General features: G+C 42.8%; 1 protein-coding gene and 1 long non-coding RNA gene across 3 annotated transcripts in view; one reads left to right on the top strand and one right to left on the bottom strand.

Annotated features, from left to right (window-relative positions):
• rhobtb1 (Rho related BTB domain containing 1) overlaps window positions 1-5,952 on the top strand; it is a 26,980-nt gene extending 21,028 nt beyond the window's left edge. For both annotated transcript variants that reach the window (XM_042083438.1, XM_042083439.1), the window contains 4 exons: window positions 501-589; window positions 1,309-1,414; window positions 2,066-2,231; window positions 3,290-5,952. In XM_042083438.1, coding sequence (XP_041939372.1) covers window positions 501-589; window positions 1,309-1,414; window positions 2,066-2,231; window positions 3,290-3,326 — 398 coding nt within the window. In that variant the 3' untranslated portion in view covers window positions 3,327-5,952. The remainder of the gene's footprint in view (window positions 1-500; window positions 590-1,308; window positions 1,415-2,065; window positions 2,232-3,289) is intronic.
• The window catches only part of LOC121700475, a 22,349-nt gene continuing 7,655 nt past the window's right edge, over window positions 2,807-17,500 (bottom strand). The window contains exons 2-3 of the long non-coding RNA XR_006027240.1: window positions 13,910-13,914; window positions 2,807-2,887 (exon numbers count right to left, since the gene is read on the bottom strand). This is a non-coding gene — a long non-coding RNA (uncharacterized LOC121700475). The remainder of the gene's footprint in view (window positions 2,888-13,909; window positions 13,915-17,500) is intronic.

The following is a 17,500-nucleotide window of genomic DNA, read 5'->3' as shown; positions in this document are numbered from 1 at the left end:
CTATTGAAAGTAGTCACACACAAATACATACACAGATGCATCCATAAATATAGAAAATAATTTAAGAAAGAAATAAAGGTAAAAAGGTGAAAATAAAACATATAAAGGAATAAACATATAAAGGATAACAAATATTGAGATGAATAAATAGGGCAACACTTTACTTGACAGTATCGACATAAGAGTGACATGACACTGTCATGAACACATGACACTCTCATGACACATGAACCCTAACCCTAACCTCTAACCCTAACCCTAACCCTAACTTGTTACTGTATGACAAAATACCGAATGTCACTACATAACAGAAGCGGTATGTCATAAACGTTTATGACTTGTTTATGACACGTTCATGACAGTGTCATGTCACTCTTATGTCTGTACTGTCAAGTAAAGTGTAACCATAAATAGTAAATGTGAAATACTGTATGAAGATAAAAACAAACGAAAGTGAAATCACAATACATTCATGTTGCCGTCTCTCTCTCTCCATACAGAACAGTATGCTGTGACTGAGCTGGTGAGAGGCTCTCGAGGCGGTCAGGATATTGACGGAGAGGTGCTGACCTACCTGGAGCTGGCTCAGGTCAGTGGCTTACCTCACTCTCAGTCAGTCATGTCTGCCCCAAAGATTTTTACTAAAGTTTTTTTTTAAAGTATATAGAGAATGACATGAAGCGAGTGGGAGAGAGAGTTGGGGTGGGATCCGGAAAGGACGACGGGGCGGGAATCGAACCCGGGTCGCCGGCGTAGAATGCAGGTGCCCCAGCCAGTTGCGCCACGGCCGGGGCCATGTCTGCACCAAAGATCGGAGCTCTCAGAAAAACACTTTTAGTTAGTTTAGTTGCATCTTTAACACTTATGTTTTTACTCATACATCAATACCATTACTTTCATTTTTAAAGGTATTTAAAGTAGTGTAAATATAAAATGTAAATTTTATTCAAGAATGTAAATTCAAGAAAATGTCAATGAATAAAATGAATGAAAGATGGAATAATTAGCCATCTGAGATACTTTTACGATATGTACATAAATATGCATAGTTTTCTCATACAAATGTATGTATTTGTACTATGAATCTGTATTAGCTTGATTGCTGAGTACGGGTAACAGTGTTATGTAGTGCAAGTGAGCGTGGTGCTTAGATCTGAGATTAAGGGATCAGAGGGAGTTGGATCTGGCTGGACAGGAAACCAAAGAACTGATAAAGATTGAAACCTTAACTACAGGCCTGTCAGACTGTCTTCAGAGAGGCTAATCGCTGTGGTGGCTAAACGAATGCTTTTTGTTTTTTGTTTACAGTTTCACAATGCTAACCAGTTAGCAGCCTGGTGCTTGCATCACATTTGTACACATTACAACAGCGTTTGTGCCAATTACCGCAAAGAAATCAAGTCCAAGTCACTAGGTAAGAACGACCACTATGCTGTACTGTGAGCCCTACCTTTATCTTTGTAGCATGACATGAACGACTATGATTTTTAAACTCTCCCAGTCACAGGAGAAATGTATTGGAAAATGCCTCCATTACAGCTACCTCTTCTTGTCTCTCCCACATTTATTTCAGAATATGGATGAAATGATACATATTTATGGCACTGCTGGTGTCATCAAGGAAATCAAGTCCTTGAACTACTCCACCACAGCACTGCTTTTTTCCCTATACCCTTACAAAAAATAACTACAGGAATCTTATAGTATTTTAGGACAAAGTATTAACATAGGAATACTATAGATCAGTGATGGGCAAAATGTAGTGAGCGAAGCCACAAGCTACTCTCTAAGCTACTTTTAAAGGGGAAATCCGGCAATTTTTCATATAGATCTCCATTTCTTGAGGTCACCCAGTACTGTCAGTATGGAAAAACAAAAACAAATGAGACTGCACTATAGGAACACTACATAGGATATATATAGAAATCTGTAGTGTTACTGTAGTTCTTTTTCGGAAGGGTAGTGTCTCCCTCTGAAGCAGTGGTACCATACAGTGGGATCTGACTGTGCTGTGCTATGCTATGCTATGCTATGTGTGCTATGTGTGCTGTCCACTTCTTTACAGAGAACCAGGAGTACTTTGAGAAGCACCGCTGGCCGCCAGTGTGGTACCTGAAGGAGGAGGACCACTACCAGCGCATGAAGAAGGAGCGGGAGAAGGAGGACGTGGTCCTCAACAAGCACCACTCGCGCAGGCGCTGGTGCTTCTGGCGGGCCTCACCCGCCGTAGGGTGAGAAAGAGAGGGAGGGAGAGGATGAGGGTGGGGAGGTGGAGAGAGAAAGGGAGGGAGAGAGGGATGGAGGGAGAGAGAGGGGGAGGGATGAGAGGGGGAGGGATGAGAGGGGGAGAGGGAGAGATAGGAGAGGAGAGGGAGAAGGAGTACGTGGTCCTCAACAAGCACCACTCCTGCCAACGCGATGCCCACCGTAGGGTGAGAAAGAGAGAGAGGAGGGGTGAGGGAGGAGAGAGAGATAGACAGGGATAGAGAGAGAGAGAGGGTGAGAAAGAAAGGGAGAGATGGTGTGAGGAGGGAGGGAGAGCTAGAGGCAGGCAGAGGGAGAGAGGAGGAGAGCTAGAGAAAGAGACAGAGAAAGAGGGAGAGAGAGGAAAATGGAGGGAGGAAGAGAGAGATGGAGGGAGGAAGAGAGAGATGGATGAGGGAGGAAGAGAGATAGAGACTAATCAGTGGCGGCTGGAGCTAAAACTTGGGTGACCAATGAATGAATTGAGCAAAAAAAAGCAAAAAGCAAAAAAAAAAAAAGATCTAAGAACAACACCACACCGAAATGTTGTCCAATCACCAGCCAGTAGTACTACTTGAACATACATTTTGCCCTTTCCTTCTGGCCAGCACATTTTTTAGTGACTGCTTGAAGTCAGACATCTCTAACAATAGCATAGCCTATGTGGTGAGCTCTGACAAACCTCCATTCTTTTCAAGGTCTTATTCTCCTTAAGTCCATATGAAGCCAATACAAACAATCCACAACATTTTATAGTCTGTTATTCAGAACTCCATTTTGTGTCAGCTCTTCATTGTGCCTTCTATAGTATTTCAAATCCTGTAGCCTTCAACTAGCCAATGCTAATGCTAAGCTTGCAAAAAAATAGTCTCATAATATTGTCTAGGTGGCTGTGGCTAATTTTGTGCCGTTTGAATTTTCCTTCAGGAAGTATACATATTCATATAGAAAATCACCAAATATAATTTGAAATCTATTTTGTGCTGACATGACTACTTGGCACACTGTGTGAATAACATTTTTTTTTTTTTTTCAATTTCACTAGATTACCTCTGGATGATTGGGAGAGGGTGTTGCCCTAGCCACTTGCATTAACCAGCCGCCACTGGGGCTAGAAACAGAGAAAGTGATGGAGGGAGACGGAGGAGGATGGGAGAGAGAGAGAGAGGGAAAGAGAGATGGAGAGAGAGAGGGAAAAAGAAAAAGGGAGGGCGGGAGGAGAAGAAGAGAGGATGAACGCTGAAGGGCACAAGAGCAAGTGCCCTCTCTTGCAGGTGCACTGAACTGAGTAGTCGCCATCGCTAGTATTTCCTGTCTTAGCCTTTTCTGAGGAGGATGTATATCTGACAAATGCACTGTCCAACCCACTGCCTGCACCCCAAACCCCCCCCCCCCCCCCACACACACACCTATCCAAAAATTGTTGAGGAGGTGGTCTGGTACCATTTAGACCCTCCCATCCCCCAAAATCGAACCAATCACAAAGCACAATCCATGTGTCCAGACAATTCAGCCTGGCCAATCATGGCACGTTCGCCGAGGCCCTGACATTCTCTCCTCCCAGCCACATATTGCTGCATTGGTTGATGGCTGGCGATTGTATTAACTGCTGATTGTTGCACTTCACCTTGCGTTTTGTATTTCGGTGCAATCCTTGCTGTTTGAACTTAGGCTCGCTGGGCTTTTTCTCCAGATTCCGGCAGAATCCCCAAGTCATTAGGTACCAACAAGGAAGTGATCCTGTTGGAATGTATAGTGTGAAATACTGCTTTCTTAACTCAGCACTTCCTGTTTAACCCCACTGTGGAATTAGATAGCATTTAGCTAGTGGTGAATCCATTCATGCGTAAAATGCAGTCATTCAAGTGCTCTGTACGCTTCACGCTAACTGACGTGGCTTTCTGTATACGTACTAATTGTTTCTCGGGGGGCCTTCACAGAATTCTGAGGTCCTTCGCCTCTGGCGTTCTCTGGCCAAAGCTCTTGAACCCCACTAGTCCAGCTGGTGGGATAACATAGTTGCTGTCATACACCTTCATGGATGTAATCCTCTGTGTTGTGATTGTGTGTGTCTGTACAGCAGTCTCCAAGGCACCAGCCCCAAGTCAGGTTCTTTAATGCAATAACTCTAATATAACTCAGCGGTTCTCCCAGTCCTGCTCCAGCTTGGGATACTCTTGCACTATGTGCTTCGTTTCACTCATCCCTGTTCCGAGTACCTGACTCGGCAGCAATGGCACTTTTTGATTGGCTGAGCAACCTGACTAAACTCAACAAGGATGCTCTTGATTGGCTGAACATGCCTGATGTAGCCAATCAAAAGCATGAAGATAATGTTGAGTCAAATGAGGCGAGCTTGAAGCAGGGATGGGGAGAAGACAATGTAGCCTAGGGTAGGATGGGGAACCCGTGGAACAAGATTGAGAACTGCTGGTTCTAACCTGTTCTAATAAATCAGCGAATAAACCCAAGCCAGTGCCAGGGACTAACTGATCTATCCTCTACTCCGCCATGTTCTAGAATCGCTGCAGATAGGATATTATTTTTCTACAAATTTCTGTCCTTTATTGTAGCACAGTATTGACCTTAAAAGATCTTTCAAGAAACAACTCTTAAACATTAGAAGGGCTTAGCACTATACAATTAGTTCAGGGTTTACTTGAAAATGGACCTTAACTAATGACAAATCTTAAAACACAAAACAAAAATGTAACAAAAAAATAAATAAATAATATTTAACAAAAAAATCATATCCACTACTTGTGTATACTTATACCATTACCGTTATTGTGCTAGAAGTTACATACTTGTAGATTGTAACTTTATTAACATCACGTACCTAAAGGGACTATCTTGGTCTCAAGAGATGAAATGTATCGCTGTTTCCTGATGAGTATCTGTACTGCATAATGTCTGTCGCTGGTGGTTTATACTAGTGACTGTACGCTTTTCAGAGAATGAGTGGGCAGCATCGGGGAGTCTTCTCCATGGGCTTCACTAGACCTCTTAGTGCCCCTATTAAATAACTTAAGGTTTTAACTAGCTCCTGTTGCCTCTTTGGAAGCAGATTATTATTATTATTATTATTATTATTATTATTATGATTAGATTGGACTGTGCCCCAGTAGAGTTTTAGGTCTAGTGATAACCCTGGTCTTCTCCAAGGCTGCTGCTACGCTTCTCAGTGTACTGTCCAGAAGCTGTGGCTATAAGGCCGTGCGTGTGTGTGAGTGTACTGTAAGCCGCACCAAGATGTAGTGTATACTGTATCTAAACCCACTGGGAGAGCTACTTGTAGATGGTCTTTTAAAAAAAAAAAAAACATTCTGCCCATCCACCGAGAGAAGGGAAACCTATTACTTGAAAAAAAAAAAAAAACAATTAATGAAGTGGGGGAAAACATTGAAGTGAAGAGTATGTTCTGTTATCAGTATGGCTAGGTCCTCTTTAGTTAACCAAAGCGATAATGTAGAAGTTATTATCACTAGGTAAATCATGTGAATTTTATTTTTTATTTCTGGTAAAATAACTGCAAAACTTGTCAGTGACTATTGTTAGCTGCTAATAACTGAATGGCTGGTTCATTCGGTTCATGCTGTCAAAAAGGCCTTTGATCTTGCTGGTCATTATCCTTTATGTTGGATGTTAATTAATTAATTTATTTTTTAAAATGGAACTATTGTTGAATAAATGATTGATTTTATGTAATTTCCTTGTTTGTGTGTGCTCTTTCTTTCACACAGTCTTACCTTGAAAGTTTACCTTGAGATGATACCAAAGGGTCTTAGTTGATACATCATTGGGCTTAAACTACTGGTGTGACAAATATTGTGAATTCTTTTGGTAGTGAAAATCCGATATCTTGCAGGCATATTTTCTTAGCCCCCTGAGATGTCAACAATTCTCTTTCTAGACCTCTGCTGCTATCTCTGTGTCTGTTGAGGCTTGTCTGTCCTCAGCCAGCTAATCTATTTATAAGAATCCAGGAAGGGTGATCTTATCTGTGGGGAAATATATAACGAGAGGGGGGCCGTTGGAATCTCTATGGACTGGAGGCATATAGGCTACACTGAAGATGCTCTCTCTCTTCCAACTCGCATTCCTTTTTCTGCTGCTTTATTGAACAGAACACGTAGGTGTCGGTACTAGCTTAGATCTGAGAGTGCACAAGAAGCTTTCAAACACTCTTGTGCAGGTTGCTGTAGGCTAGCTGATATGAAGCAAGGGATGTGGGGGGTATTTTTATAATTTGTTTTATCAGAAGTTATAAGCAACCGTTTTTAGCGTGTTCCATTTTTTTAGAGGGACTCCACAGCAGGGCAGGGATATTTTGTGAAAGGACAGTTTATTTTTCATGACAGTCTGAACAGAAGGTGTTCTTCTGAGGATCTATCAATTTCCTTCACAGTGTTGATTTATTTTCATAGAAACAGCAGAAGCCCCTAAGGATCAAAATGAAACAACAGGCCAGATATGTCTGTTATACAATATCATCAGAAGTGAATACTGTGTTGGTTCTTCTCTTTTTCCAAGGGGTAGGCCTAGTTTATTTGAGAGAACGCACACGGATTCTGGAGAATAGCCTACCTCGACCTGCGCTCTGCCCTTCCCTTGAAAAGAGGAGGAAGGGGGGAAAATCTCATTATGTAACTTGACTTGTAACCGAGTCGCGTTCGCGTGCCACACGAAGGGTTTGTGTGTCAGTTGAGGATTCCGCTAATGCGCCGGACTGGCAGGTTGAATGCACGCTGTTCCTGCGGTTCTACCGCGGTAATCATCATGCGCGCGGGGTCATTCCGCCGACCATCCGGGGACACTGGTGACACAGCTCTGAATACGGAGGTAATCACTTGGGATAGCGGATAGGAGTAAACGAACAAGGGCATAACGAATCAACGGAATACACGAGACGGGTGACACACATATGAAGTGTGACACACATATGAAGCCATGACGGTAAAATAATAAGGTGAACGAAAAGCCATGGCCTTCGGCAAGCATTTTAGACAGCTACCTGACTCTTGAGAACAAAAGATTGTTAGCCGATTAGATTTAAAACGTTATATTGTCAATGTAAGTTGTGCTTTGTAATATTATGCATGCCTTAGGCCTACCTTCAAGGTTGTCAAACTGGGGTACGCGTACCCCCAGGGGTACGTGGACTGATTTCAGGGGGTAGGCCTACGCGAAAAAAGATCTAAGTCATTTGCCTTTTCAAACGTTTTCTCTATCCCACGTTGGTAACTTAACTTCCGCATTTGCACTGCAGATTAAAAACTTATTTTCTCCGCATTAACAAAATATTCGAGAGTGGAGACAGAGAGGGTAAAACAGCGTTTCTCAAACTATGGGTCGCGGAGACATGCCAGGTGGGGCGCGAACTGTGAAAAACAAGCTTAGGCCCAGGTAGCACCCGATGCGCAATGGACGCACTGTGTTATTCATAGGGAAGCGCTCGTGTCAAGGCAGCTTAGTTAGTCCCGACATGAATGAGATTTTGAACGAGGTTGTGAGAGTGGTGAATTTCATCAAGACCCGGCCCTTAAAAGCGTGTCTGTTCTCCGCACTTTGAGAGGAGATGGGAGCTGTACTGTTTCACAGCGAGGCAAGGTGGCCTTCCCGAGGTAAAGTGCTGTCGCGTGTTTGAGCTCCGAGTCGCCTCTTCTTGGAGGAAGAGCGCATGTTTGAATCTACAAGCACGTTCACTAATGAACATTTCTTGACGAAGCTGGCCTATCGATATATTTGGAAAGCTCAATAAATCTCCAGTTACAAGGCAAAGACAAGCACCTAGCAGATAAGATCACTGCATTCAACAAGACGATTGTGAGATGTGTGAGATTAGGTACAGATCTATTTAAAATAATTATATTCAGCACATTTGTAGGCCTATTATATGTTGACTATTGATGAGATTTGTATCATATGTTTATGATCATATTCACTATTCTCGACAAAATTGATTTTGATTGAAAAATAAATATTAATAAAACAATAAAAAAAAAAAAAAACGTGTTAACAATTAGCCTAGTGGTGTTGGGGGTACTCCGGAAGATCATAATGTCTCAGGGGGTACATGCCTGTTAAAAGTTTGGGAACCACTGGCCTACCTTATTACTTATTGATGGCAAGCAACAAACCCCACCACTTATGGAGTAATACCAACATTGTTGTTATAACAGTAGGCTAGTCATCACCATTCTAAATAACACAAGGTCTCCTGGTTGGACAAAGTCTGGAATAGTTTCCTGACCTGTAAACAAGTTGCTTGTGTCATGATGTAACACATTAACCTGGGATCTGAGGCTGTGCGAGCCGGTGATCTGTATGGGGTTGCTGATCTGGTTCACCTATCGGGTCATTCTTCAATCACAGCTCGTGAAAGCATAAGGTGAACAACACCATATCCTAAACCTTATGTGGTCCACCTTGGAATCACCAAACCATAATCCTTCTTTTGATCATCTCATTTTACTCTGGCCATGTCAGGTAGCCTAAAATAGGTCCTACTGCCAGAATAAAGAAAATCCCTTAATTTTCGTATACTCCTACTATAGAGAACTTAAAGTGAAAATATTAAAATACAGTGGAGTGGAGTGGGCCAATGGGTAGCCTACTTTTGCACTATTAGAAATTGTTTTGCTAAGTCAGAAATATTTCCCATATTGTAGGCTACATCCTCAATTCAGGTATTCAGATAGTAGGCTATGTATTATTAACTTACCATGATTAAAACGGCCAGACTCAGCACGCAGAACCATAATAATATGTTAGGCAACCAAAGAGCTAAGTTTTTATTATGCCACTATTAACAAACGCCACAATCACCCATCCAACATTCAAGACTAATTCTGATTCCTCAAGTGAGTGGCTGAAGACTGGTGCCATCTTGTGTACAAATAAAGTAAGTGCAGACTGTGCTCACAGTTACAACATTGTAATAATCATACTACAATCACACGAATTAACATTTAAATATTAATTTAGCAGCAGGCCCTATTTGATTATTTAATTGCACTCTCGACTAACGTGTTGATGGCATTGATACTGTGTCTGCATATTAGTTTATAGCTGCAACAGTGTCTTCTTCCATATCTTTGTCCTGCTCTATACTGCTCCCTATTCCATTCTTCTGAGTAGGTGTAGTTTAGCCTAGTGTATTAATTAGGAAATGTCATAGGCTATAGGAGCAGATTGAATAGAGACTTGATGTAAAGTAGCCTAGCCTTGATTCAACTGCTTTTGTCTAGTCTAGACAAAAAGAGAGGATACTGCGTCCTCTGGTGTTCACTGCCAGAAGCGTTGCAGGTAAATCCAGAATGAGCAGTTAGCCTTCAGAAATTACTTTCATAATTGTATTGCCTACTTTGTCACAATGCATACAAAGTGACTGTTGTGTAGAAAGGATAGACGACTCACATGCCCCCCCTAAAACAAACAAACAAAAAACTAAAAAATCTCTCTTTAAACATTTTGCCAACAGAACGTAAATGAGAAAAACAAACTAAATGGAAGTGAACAGTTAGGAGACTGACGAGCAAAGCTATAACAGGACTTTCTACAAGTTTGGTCAGAGCCACAGGTGTTTGCCAAACGCAAACTTTCCCTGTCCGCTACTCTGCCGTTTCATTTGAGCTCTACAAGTGAGCCCGCTGCACCCTGCCCTCACGCAGGGCTGTGGCAAACTTCGGCAGCTTCGTCTAGGCTACTACATGCAGTGGACTTTACCTGTGGCTGGTTTCAGACGGACGCATTGTTTTGTGGACTGTGTTATTCGTCTCCGGGCAGTTTAATGTAAAGGTGGGGGTTTTGTGCTAGCCCTTAACACCTCAGCAACACCAATCCATATCGTTATATCAATATTTATGGAATATACAGAAGGTTCGTCGCCGACGGAAGAGTTTTGATTAGTTGCGCGCGGGATCTGCTTCAATATGGCCTCCGTTGCAGGTGATCCGGAATCTGAACAGGTACGAGGACCCTTTTCCCCCCATTGCGGTTGGATTAAACGTGTTCTTGTGAGCGAGTGTGCAAAACTTTTAACAATGTCGTCCCAGTAGACATTGTGAGGTTTGGTATTTTGCATTTGGTTCCACAGCTGGCACAGCCCTATAGCACGTTACAGTAGCGTAACTCAATGAATGGGACGTTTTGGAGGCAATACTTTTCTTGAACAACCAAGTGCACGCTGCAGTGTATGAACAAATTGTTTTGATTTGCACTTTTTTCACATTTGAAAGGCCAGTATGCCAAAAATGGAAATAATCCAGACATATGTTAACAAGTCGAACAGTCATCTTAATCGTTTTCTTTATTCATGCGCAGTGGAAACAAATCTGAAGTGTAGTGAATAGCTTAACTTTTCTACAAGGTCAAAATTGCCCTGACACATGCACATGCAGTCACTTCCTCGAGTGTCCGCACTGTCTCAAGCGAACGGAGGTTTCTTACTGGATCTCATCCCAGTAAGGTAGCCTACTGCAGCAATAAAAACTAAACCATCTTAATACAGGGGATTATGCTGAGCACTAATTGAGGTGCCTCACAGTCCACAAAATAGAAAGTTAATTCAATATCAGATACATTGATTTTGTCCAAATATTTAATAGGCTACATTTAGTATTGCATGACCTTCTCTAAACCGTTTTTGTCAATGTGTATTGTGTACACAGTAGCCTTGCGCAGAGGAAACATTCAACTTGTAGATGTTATGTTGAATAGCCATAGGCACTAAACGAAGATTCTTGTGTTTGGTTAAGCTTAAGCCTGGTGTATGGCAGCGGACTTCAGGCATTCGTCATCATGATTTATTTGGATTGTGGAGTGACAAAACCCGTTTATAGCTGCTATTTAGACGTCTAAGGAGACAGTTGTGCAGGGTTTGGCCCTCTTGAGTTTAGGGCTTTGGTGTTTGAAGGTTTTTTAGACAATGGCTGTACATTGATGTGAGTGACCTGAGGTGTCTCAGCAGCAACCTTGCTGTAGTGGATAGACTTAAAAGGACATGCAGTGCATCTGGGACGTGTCTGCTTGACCTTGTGTTATTCTAGGAAATACCGTCTTGTGTTTCCACAAAGCCCCAAAAAGGACTTGGTACGTCAGTGCAGTGTAGCGTCCCTCCTGCAACATGCGTTTGAACAACCTCCACCAGCTGCATCTCAGCCGCCGATAGCTTTATTCGTGGCCTTTTTGGCATCATCCAGAGGTCATTCATTCACAGATTCAGAAGTCAGAATGTTGACATAAGTCTTTGGTCTGAAGTCACGCTGTCATGAAAGAACCACTCTCTCTGCCTATGAGTGAGGGACCCACGCTCCTGCTTTGGTCCCCGATACAAATATCTGTCCAGCTACGGTGATGAGTGCTGACCCATGTGGAGGTGTCTGCTCCTCCTTGTGCCAGTGCAGGCTACTTGTCTCAGAGCTTTAGTGCTCAAGGATAAGTTATTCATACTCATCCGAAACCAAGTGTAGGTCCAAGCAACCCCAAAAAGGAATGGCAGTGTTTCCCATATATTGACTTATTTGTGGCGGCCCACCACAATATCAACATTGACCACCACACAATGATTTTTACAGGTTCTACTAAATTGTGCTTAAATCTGGTTAGCATCATAACCACGCTGCGCTAATTTGTTAAAAACTGTTACATTCAAGTTAATTCTGCAAACCTACCACCACAAATACAGTAGAATTCAATTCTGTGGGAAACACTGAATGGTAACACTTTACTTGACAGTATCGACATAAGAGTGACATGACACTGTCATGAACACATGGCACTGTCATGACACATGAATCCTAACCCTAATCCTAACCCTAACCCTATAAACCTAACCTTAAACCTATTCAAAATCCCAACCCTAACTTGTTATGACAAAAATCGAAGGTCACTTAATAACAGAAACGTTTATGACTTGTTTATGACACATTCATGACAGTGTCATGTCACTCTTATATCGATACTGTCAAGTACTGTAAAGTGTAACCAAAGGAATTTATTTGAAGTTACAAATACTCAAATGGATTGAGTGAAGTGGATTGTTATCCGGGTTTTCCAGTGGCTAGTAAGGAATGAATGGGGACTTCTGTGTGATTGCATTGCACTCAGAGATGGGGAGTCACTGAGCTGGGAAGGGCAGAAAAGTGTAGAAGGCCTTGTGCTGTTTCTCTGTCTCCGCCAGTCAGTCACTCAGTCAGACTCAGCAGGGCATATACGCAGGTTACCTCACGGGCAATGCCAGCTGCCCACTGGTCCCAGGTTCAGGACTGTGCTCCCACAGTCGAGTGTTCTCGCCGCCCGATAATGCCCGCGTTTGTTTGTGTGTGAATCGTGTTTGGCTCGCCACGCAGATGCTTGCGGTGATGCAAGAGCTCTGCTGGCCAATGGTCTAAAGGAAGCTCCGTCCCCAGGAATGGGGTGTGACCACTGTCCTCGGCCCTCATTGGTGACAAGGGCTGGCTCTGGCTTCTTCCAGGATGGTCACAATACCAAAATGATGACGTTAACACAATACTATGTTGCTTCTTAATAAAACATTAACTCTACTGTACCTTCCCGGCAGTTATTGATAAGGGATGTTTTTAGTCTGGCTTTCATCAGACCAAGCTCAATCTTTTAAGATTTAACATTGGTCTGGGGAGTCCGCTATGTATTTTCTACTGCACAAGAGGCGTGACCAACGGGCATAGTTCAAATGACTCTGTACGCAATTGGATAGTCATTCACCAATCTGACCAACGAACCAGGTGACGTTTGCAGATCGACGCGAAACTCCAGGCTCTCCCGCTGTCGTCATCCAGTGTGTCCCATACATTGACTAATTTGTGGCTGGATGCCCACCACAATATCAACATTGACCACCACACAATGACTTTCCAGGTTGTACTAAATTGTGCTTAAATCCGGTTAGCATCATAACCACACAGTACTAATTGTTAAAAACTGTTGTATTCAAGTTAATTCTGCAAACCAACCACCACAAATGGAATTCAATTCTGTGGGAAACACTGTCATCGTTTTTTAACCCTGCCAATAGCGCGCCAGGTGGATAAGCCAGCTTGTGATTGGTCCGGAATTGTAACGGAAGCAGCAGAAAAAGATGCACAGATGTTTCCAGCCTGAACTGCGGGGCGAAAAAGAAATCGTCGGCAGATAGGATGTTTTACCAGATGAAGAGAAATTCAGAGAAGCTTACTGTATCAGGAACAGATAGATTTTTTCCACAAACCTTCTTTGCAGGTTACTTATAGTTGTAGTTGTGAAATGCATCTCTCATCTCACTGTTGTTGGGGGATATACAGTATGAATGAGAGTATTCTTTGTAATACTGTGCATTGCAATGGTTTACAAATGTCTTGTACAATTGTCTACAATTGCAGTGTGTGGTTTTAGTAGCTACAGTAGTTTTTCCACCAAAAAAAAAAGAAATTCATTATAAGTATCTACTTATGTTCCCAGTAGTCACGCCTTGTATTACTGACTTTTTTCTCTGGAACACAAAATGAGTTATCAGCATAGTGTGCCCTTTGCAAGAGTAAAGTTCATTATGTGCATTAAGGAAATGAAAACAGAACAAGCCTTTCGGGCCAAAGACACTCTACTGATTAACTGATAAGCAAACAATGTGGAGTAAATTGGCCAGAACTGTGTTATTTGGTTTGACCAGTCCTTCCGTATGCAATGTCCATATGCAATCTACAGTATATGCAGGTCAGAAACCAGGATATGCTATGTGGAATGACTGGTCTTTCTGGTCTCCCTGGTCTTTAGATGTATAGACGTCAGGCTTGTGCAAAATTCTAGAATGGAATTGAAACTGGCTCTTAAATTCCAATTCAATTCTTGAATTTCACTTGCATTTCAATTGAGGTAGCAAACAGGAAGCAGAATTGCTATTCGAATTGTGCACAACCCTGACACTGGACGTGTAGATGTCATTGATGGGGACAGTGAGGGCTCTTGGATTGCATGAAGTACATGAGATATCTAAACGCACCTGCAGCAGCACTGTGCACACTCACCTGAGAGAACAAGGCAGCTTTTGTACCGCCGTTTCACAAATTCCCAGGAGTTGAAAGCGAAAGTGAGCGGTTTGCTGTTTCGTGAAAGCTTCAGTGGCCGAGTAACAATACAATTGGACTGCGGCCCAGGCCATATCAGTCTTAAATGTTACACTAACGGTTGGAATGAGGGCAGAGGACTTACTGATAACTGTAGAAAAGAAACACACACCATATCTACACTGAATGGCTGCTGTATCTCTGAAGCTAGAAATACAGTATTTGAAAGCATCTGCACACTAAAGTAGCTTCCTATGGTGGCATGCAAATGCTATGGTTGACTAATAAAAATACATTTTGAGTGCATTCTTTCTACAATGTCAAGAGGACTTGATACTGAATTACATCAGCAATTTGTCTCAGAATAGCGATTAAAAAACTTCTCTTTTGTTCCCTAACCCAATTTGTCTTGCTCATTATTAGACCTTTTGTATGCAGACTTATTTAACCCCCCCTCCCCCCCCAAAAAAAAAAACCTACCCACTTTCTCACCGCACACTTCATTCTCTCTCTGGAGACCTTCGGATGCAGGAAGTAATCAGTGTAATTACTAAGTAATTATTTTTCCACAGAAATGTACAAGACGACTGTGAAGCAGACACCATTTAGCCATCTGCTCCAGAAGAGTCATCCTCTCCTGGGCAGAACACAGCAGTGCCTCGAAGCTCTCAAACTGAAAATGAGAACTGATTTAGAACGTCTGCCGACTCGCGAGGCACTACTCTGCACATAGTGAGAGCAATTAGAGAGATAAACGAAGGAGTTAATTAAACTACCATTATTTCTAGCTCTGTTAGAGGCGTTGTTAATAATTGATTTGACATCCCCATTATGCATGGATGTCCTGTGATGCCCAGACAAGGGAGATTACTTTTTCACTGCTGCGGGATGTTTTCCAGTAGACTTCTTTGCTTTGAGCGCCACACTAATATTTGAGCTGAGTCTAACAATCGGTAAAACGAAAGGGCAACGGTTACCCAATTGTTTGCAGGTGACTTACTGAGATAAATGCAAATATTTAACATTCTGTCAGCAACCGGACAATATATTGTATTGCATAGCACTGTAATTATTGATTGATTGATGACTCTGCCTCCACTTCTTCTGTACCTAATCACTGGTGGGTTATGCACAATACATCCAACCATGGATGTGATTGCATGTTTTAGGTACTTCCTTGTCTATATCTAATTGTACAGTGTCCTTGTGTACCTTGAAAGGCGCTTTTCTAAATACAATTTATTATTATTATTATTATTATTATTATTATTATTATTATTATTATTACATGACAAGGCAAGAAAAGGCGTATACTTTTACTTTTACTTGGTGTTCAGGCTGATAACACAAGCTACAGCAGGCGTTCCCAAGTGGAGGTCTCACTCTACAGTAAGTGTGTCTGTGCGGAGACTCCATGAGTCACCGCATGTGATGTAAGAAGGAGCACATCGCTCCGGTCATCCCTATGAATCAACAGCGTGGCCTTTGGGAAAAATACCAACAGTCGAACATCACTGAGTCAGTGGTTCAGTTTCACAAGCATTACTGGTGCTTACTGAGTAGGCTACAACAGTCTGACGTTTAGCCTAGACATTCATTTTCTCGTATTTGAAACGTGGTTTACGAATGCCCAGAGCCGTTGATTGGGCGCTACGAATGTATATCAAATGTACGTAGCTCATAACGGCTTCGGTGTGTCGTCATCATCTTGCAGCCCTCCCTCCGTTCTGTGAAATGTAGCATTTCTCTAAATGAGGTTAAACCATGTTGAAACCCACGCCTGCATAGCGTCACAGGTCAGACACACAGGTTTAGTGAACGTTGCCTTTGGCGACCACCTCAAGAGTTGAACTTTGAACCCAAGAGACAAGTGCCATACCTTTGAACAACAACAACCAGAAAAGATCAGCTTCTAGAACCATAGCAAAGTCCTTTTAGGCAAGTCCCTCCACTCGGCGGCCATATTGCAGCAACGCTTTTTGGGCACTCATCGGGCATCCTCTTAATCCTCAGAAATGCGCGTGAGCAAGGCTTCACGACACCAAATCTTGCTCCAGCGGCGAGTTCACATGATTGGAACGATGTCTTCACAGCACACCATATGATTGGCTCAATGTATTCACATCACACCACATGATTGGCTCAATGTATTCACATATGTCGACGTTTTGCCGAGGAAGGGGTGTGATATGTGTAGACAACAGCCATATTGGCGTTACAAACTAGCCCCATGCATTTCTATGGAGGATTTTTTGAGTGCTGTGTCTCCTCATTAGAAAGTCTCTGACCATAGCTATTGCTCTGCAGGCCCTGAGTCTGATAATAGGTCTGCTGTAAATAACTGCCCTCATCTCTGCCTGCTTTTCATCGACTCCCCAGATGCCCCCCCCCCCCCTTTATTCCATTATGATGACAGCAGAACGGAGATGGCTGATTGGCCACTGCAGTTGCGAGTGGTGTTGTCACATGACTCCCCCGAGTGCCTTCTCCTCATCTTTGCTGTTATTTCATAAACAAGTGTCATGCAGCATCCTGGGATTTATTGTTTGAAAGCCTGAACTCTTGAGTGTGATATGTATTCTGCACGAGTTCTGTTGTTCATATGTTTTATTTTGATTGCACATGGATAGAGTTGGAGGTAGGGCTGCACAATCAATCGATTTTTATGAATTAGTGCAGCTAATCCAAATTACTGTAATTGTGCTTTCTGATTTGTTTTTGTGCCTGAAGCCAAAACATGTGGGGGATACACCCTGTCAGACCACATGCTTTCTGGCAAGGCCGTCGATATCAAGAGCATTGGCATCACTGTCGCAGGATTACTTCAGAAATGCTTGCTATGCCCGAGACCTCCCAAGGCCTTTAAATGGCCGCAGGAAAAATCAGAGTAAGGGAAAGAGTGACAGTTTTTTTTCCAGAATTGGGGCGTTCCAGTGCGGCGTTTGCAGCTCTGTAGCGCTTGCCCCGCAACTCTTCCAGGCGCTGAACCATCCTTTTCTCAGCACTCTGAGTCGCCACCTTGCCCCGGAGCCAGAACGAGCCGCCATAAATCGTTTCGAAAGCTAAAGAGTTGGCATGGTGGGCAGGGCATCTTGGTGTGTGTGTGTGTGTGTGTGTGGGGGGTGGGGGGGGGGTCTGGTCTTTCTCAGATGCTTGCCCTGCCTTGTCCTCTGCTGGCTTTGTCCTTTTTGGAA

The sequence above is a fragment of the Alosa sapidissima genome, chromosome 24 (genome assembly GCF_018492685.1).
Source record: "Alosa sapidissima isolate fAloSap1 chromosome 24, fAloSap1.pri, whole genome shotgun sequence".
NCBI lineage: Eukaryota > Metazoa > Chordata > Actinopteri > Clupeiformes > Clupeidae > Alosa > Alosa sapidissima.
This window is presented reverse-complemented; position numbering and strand designations above follow the sequence as displayed.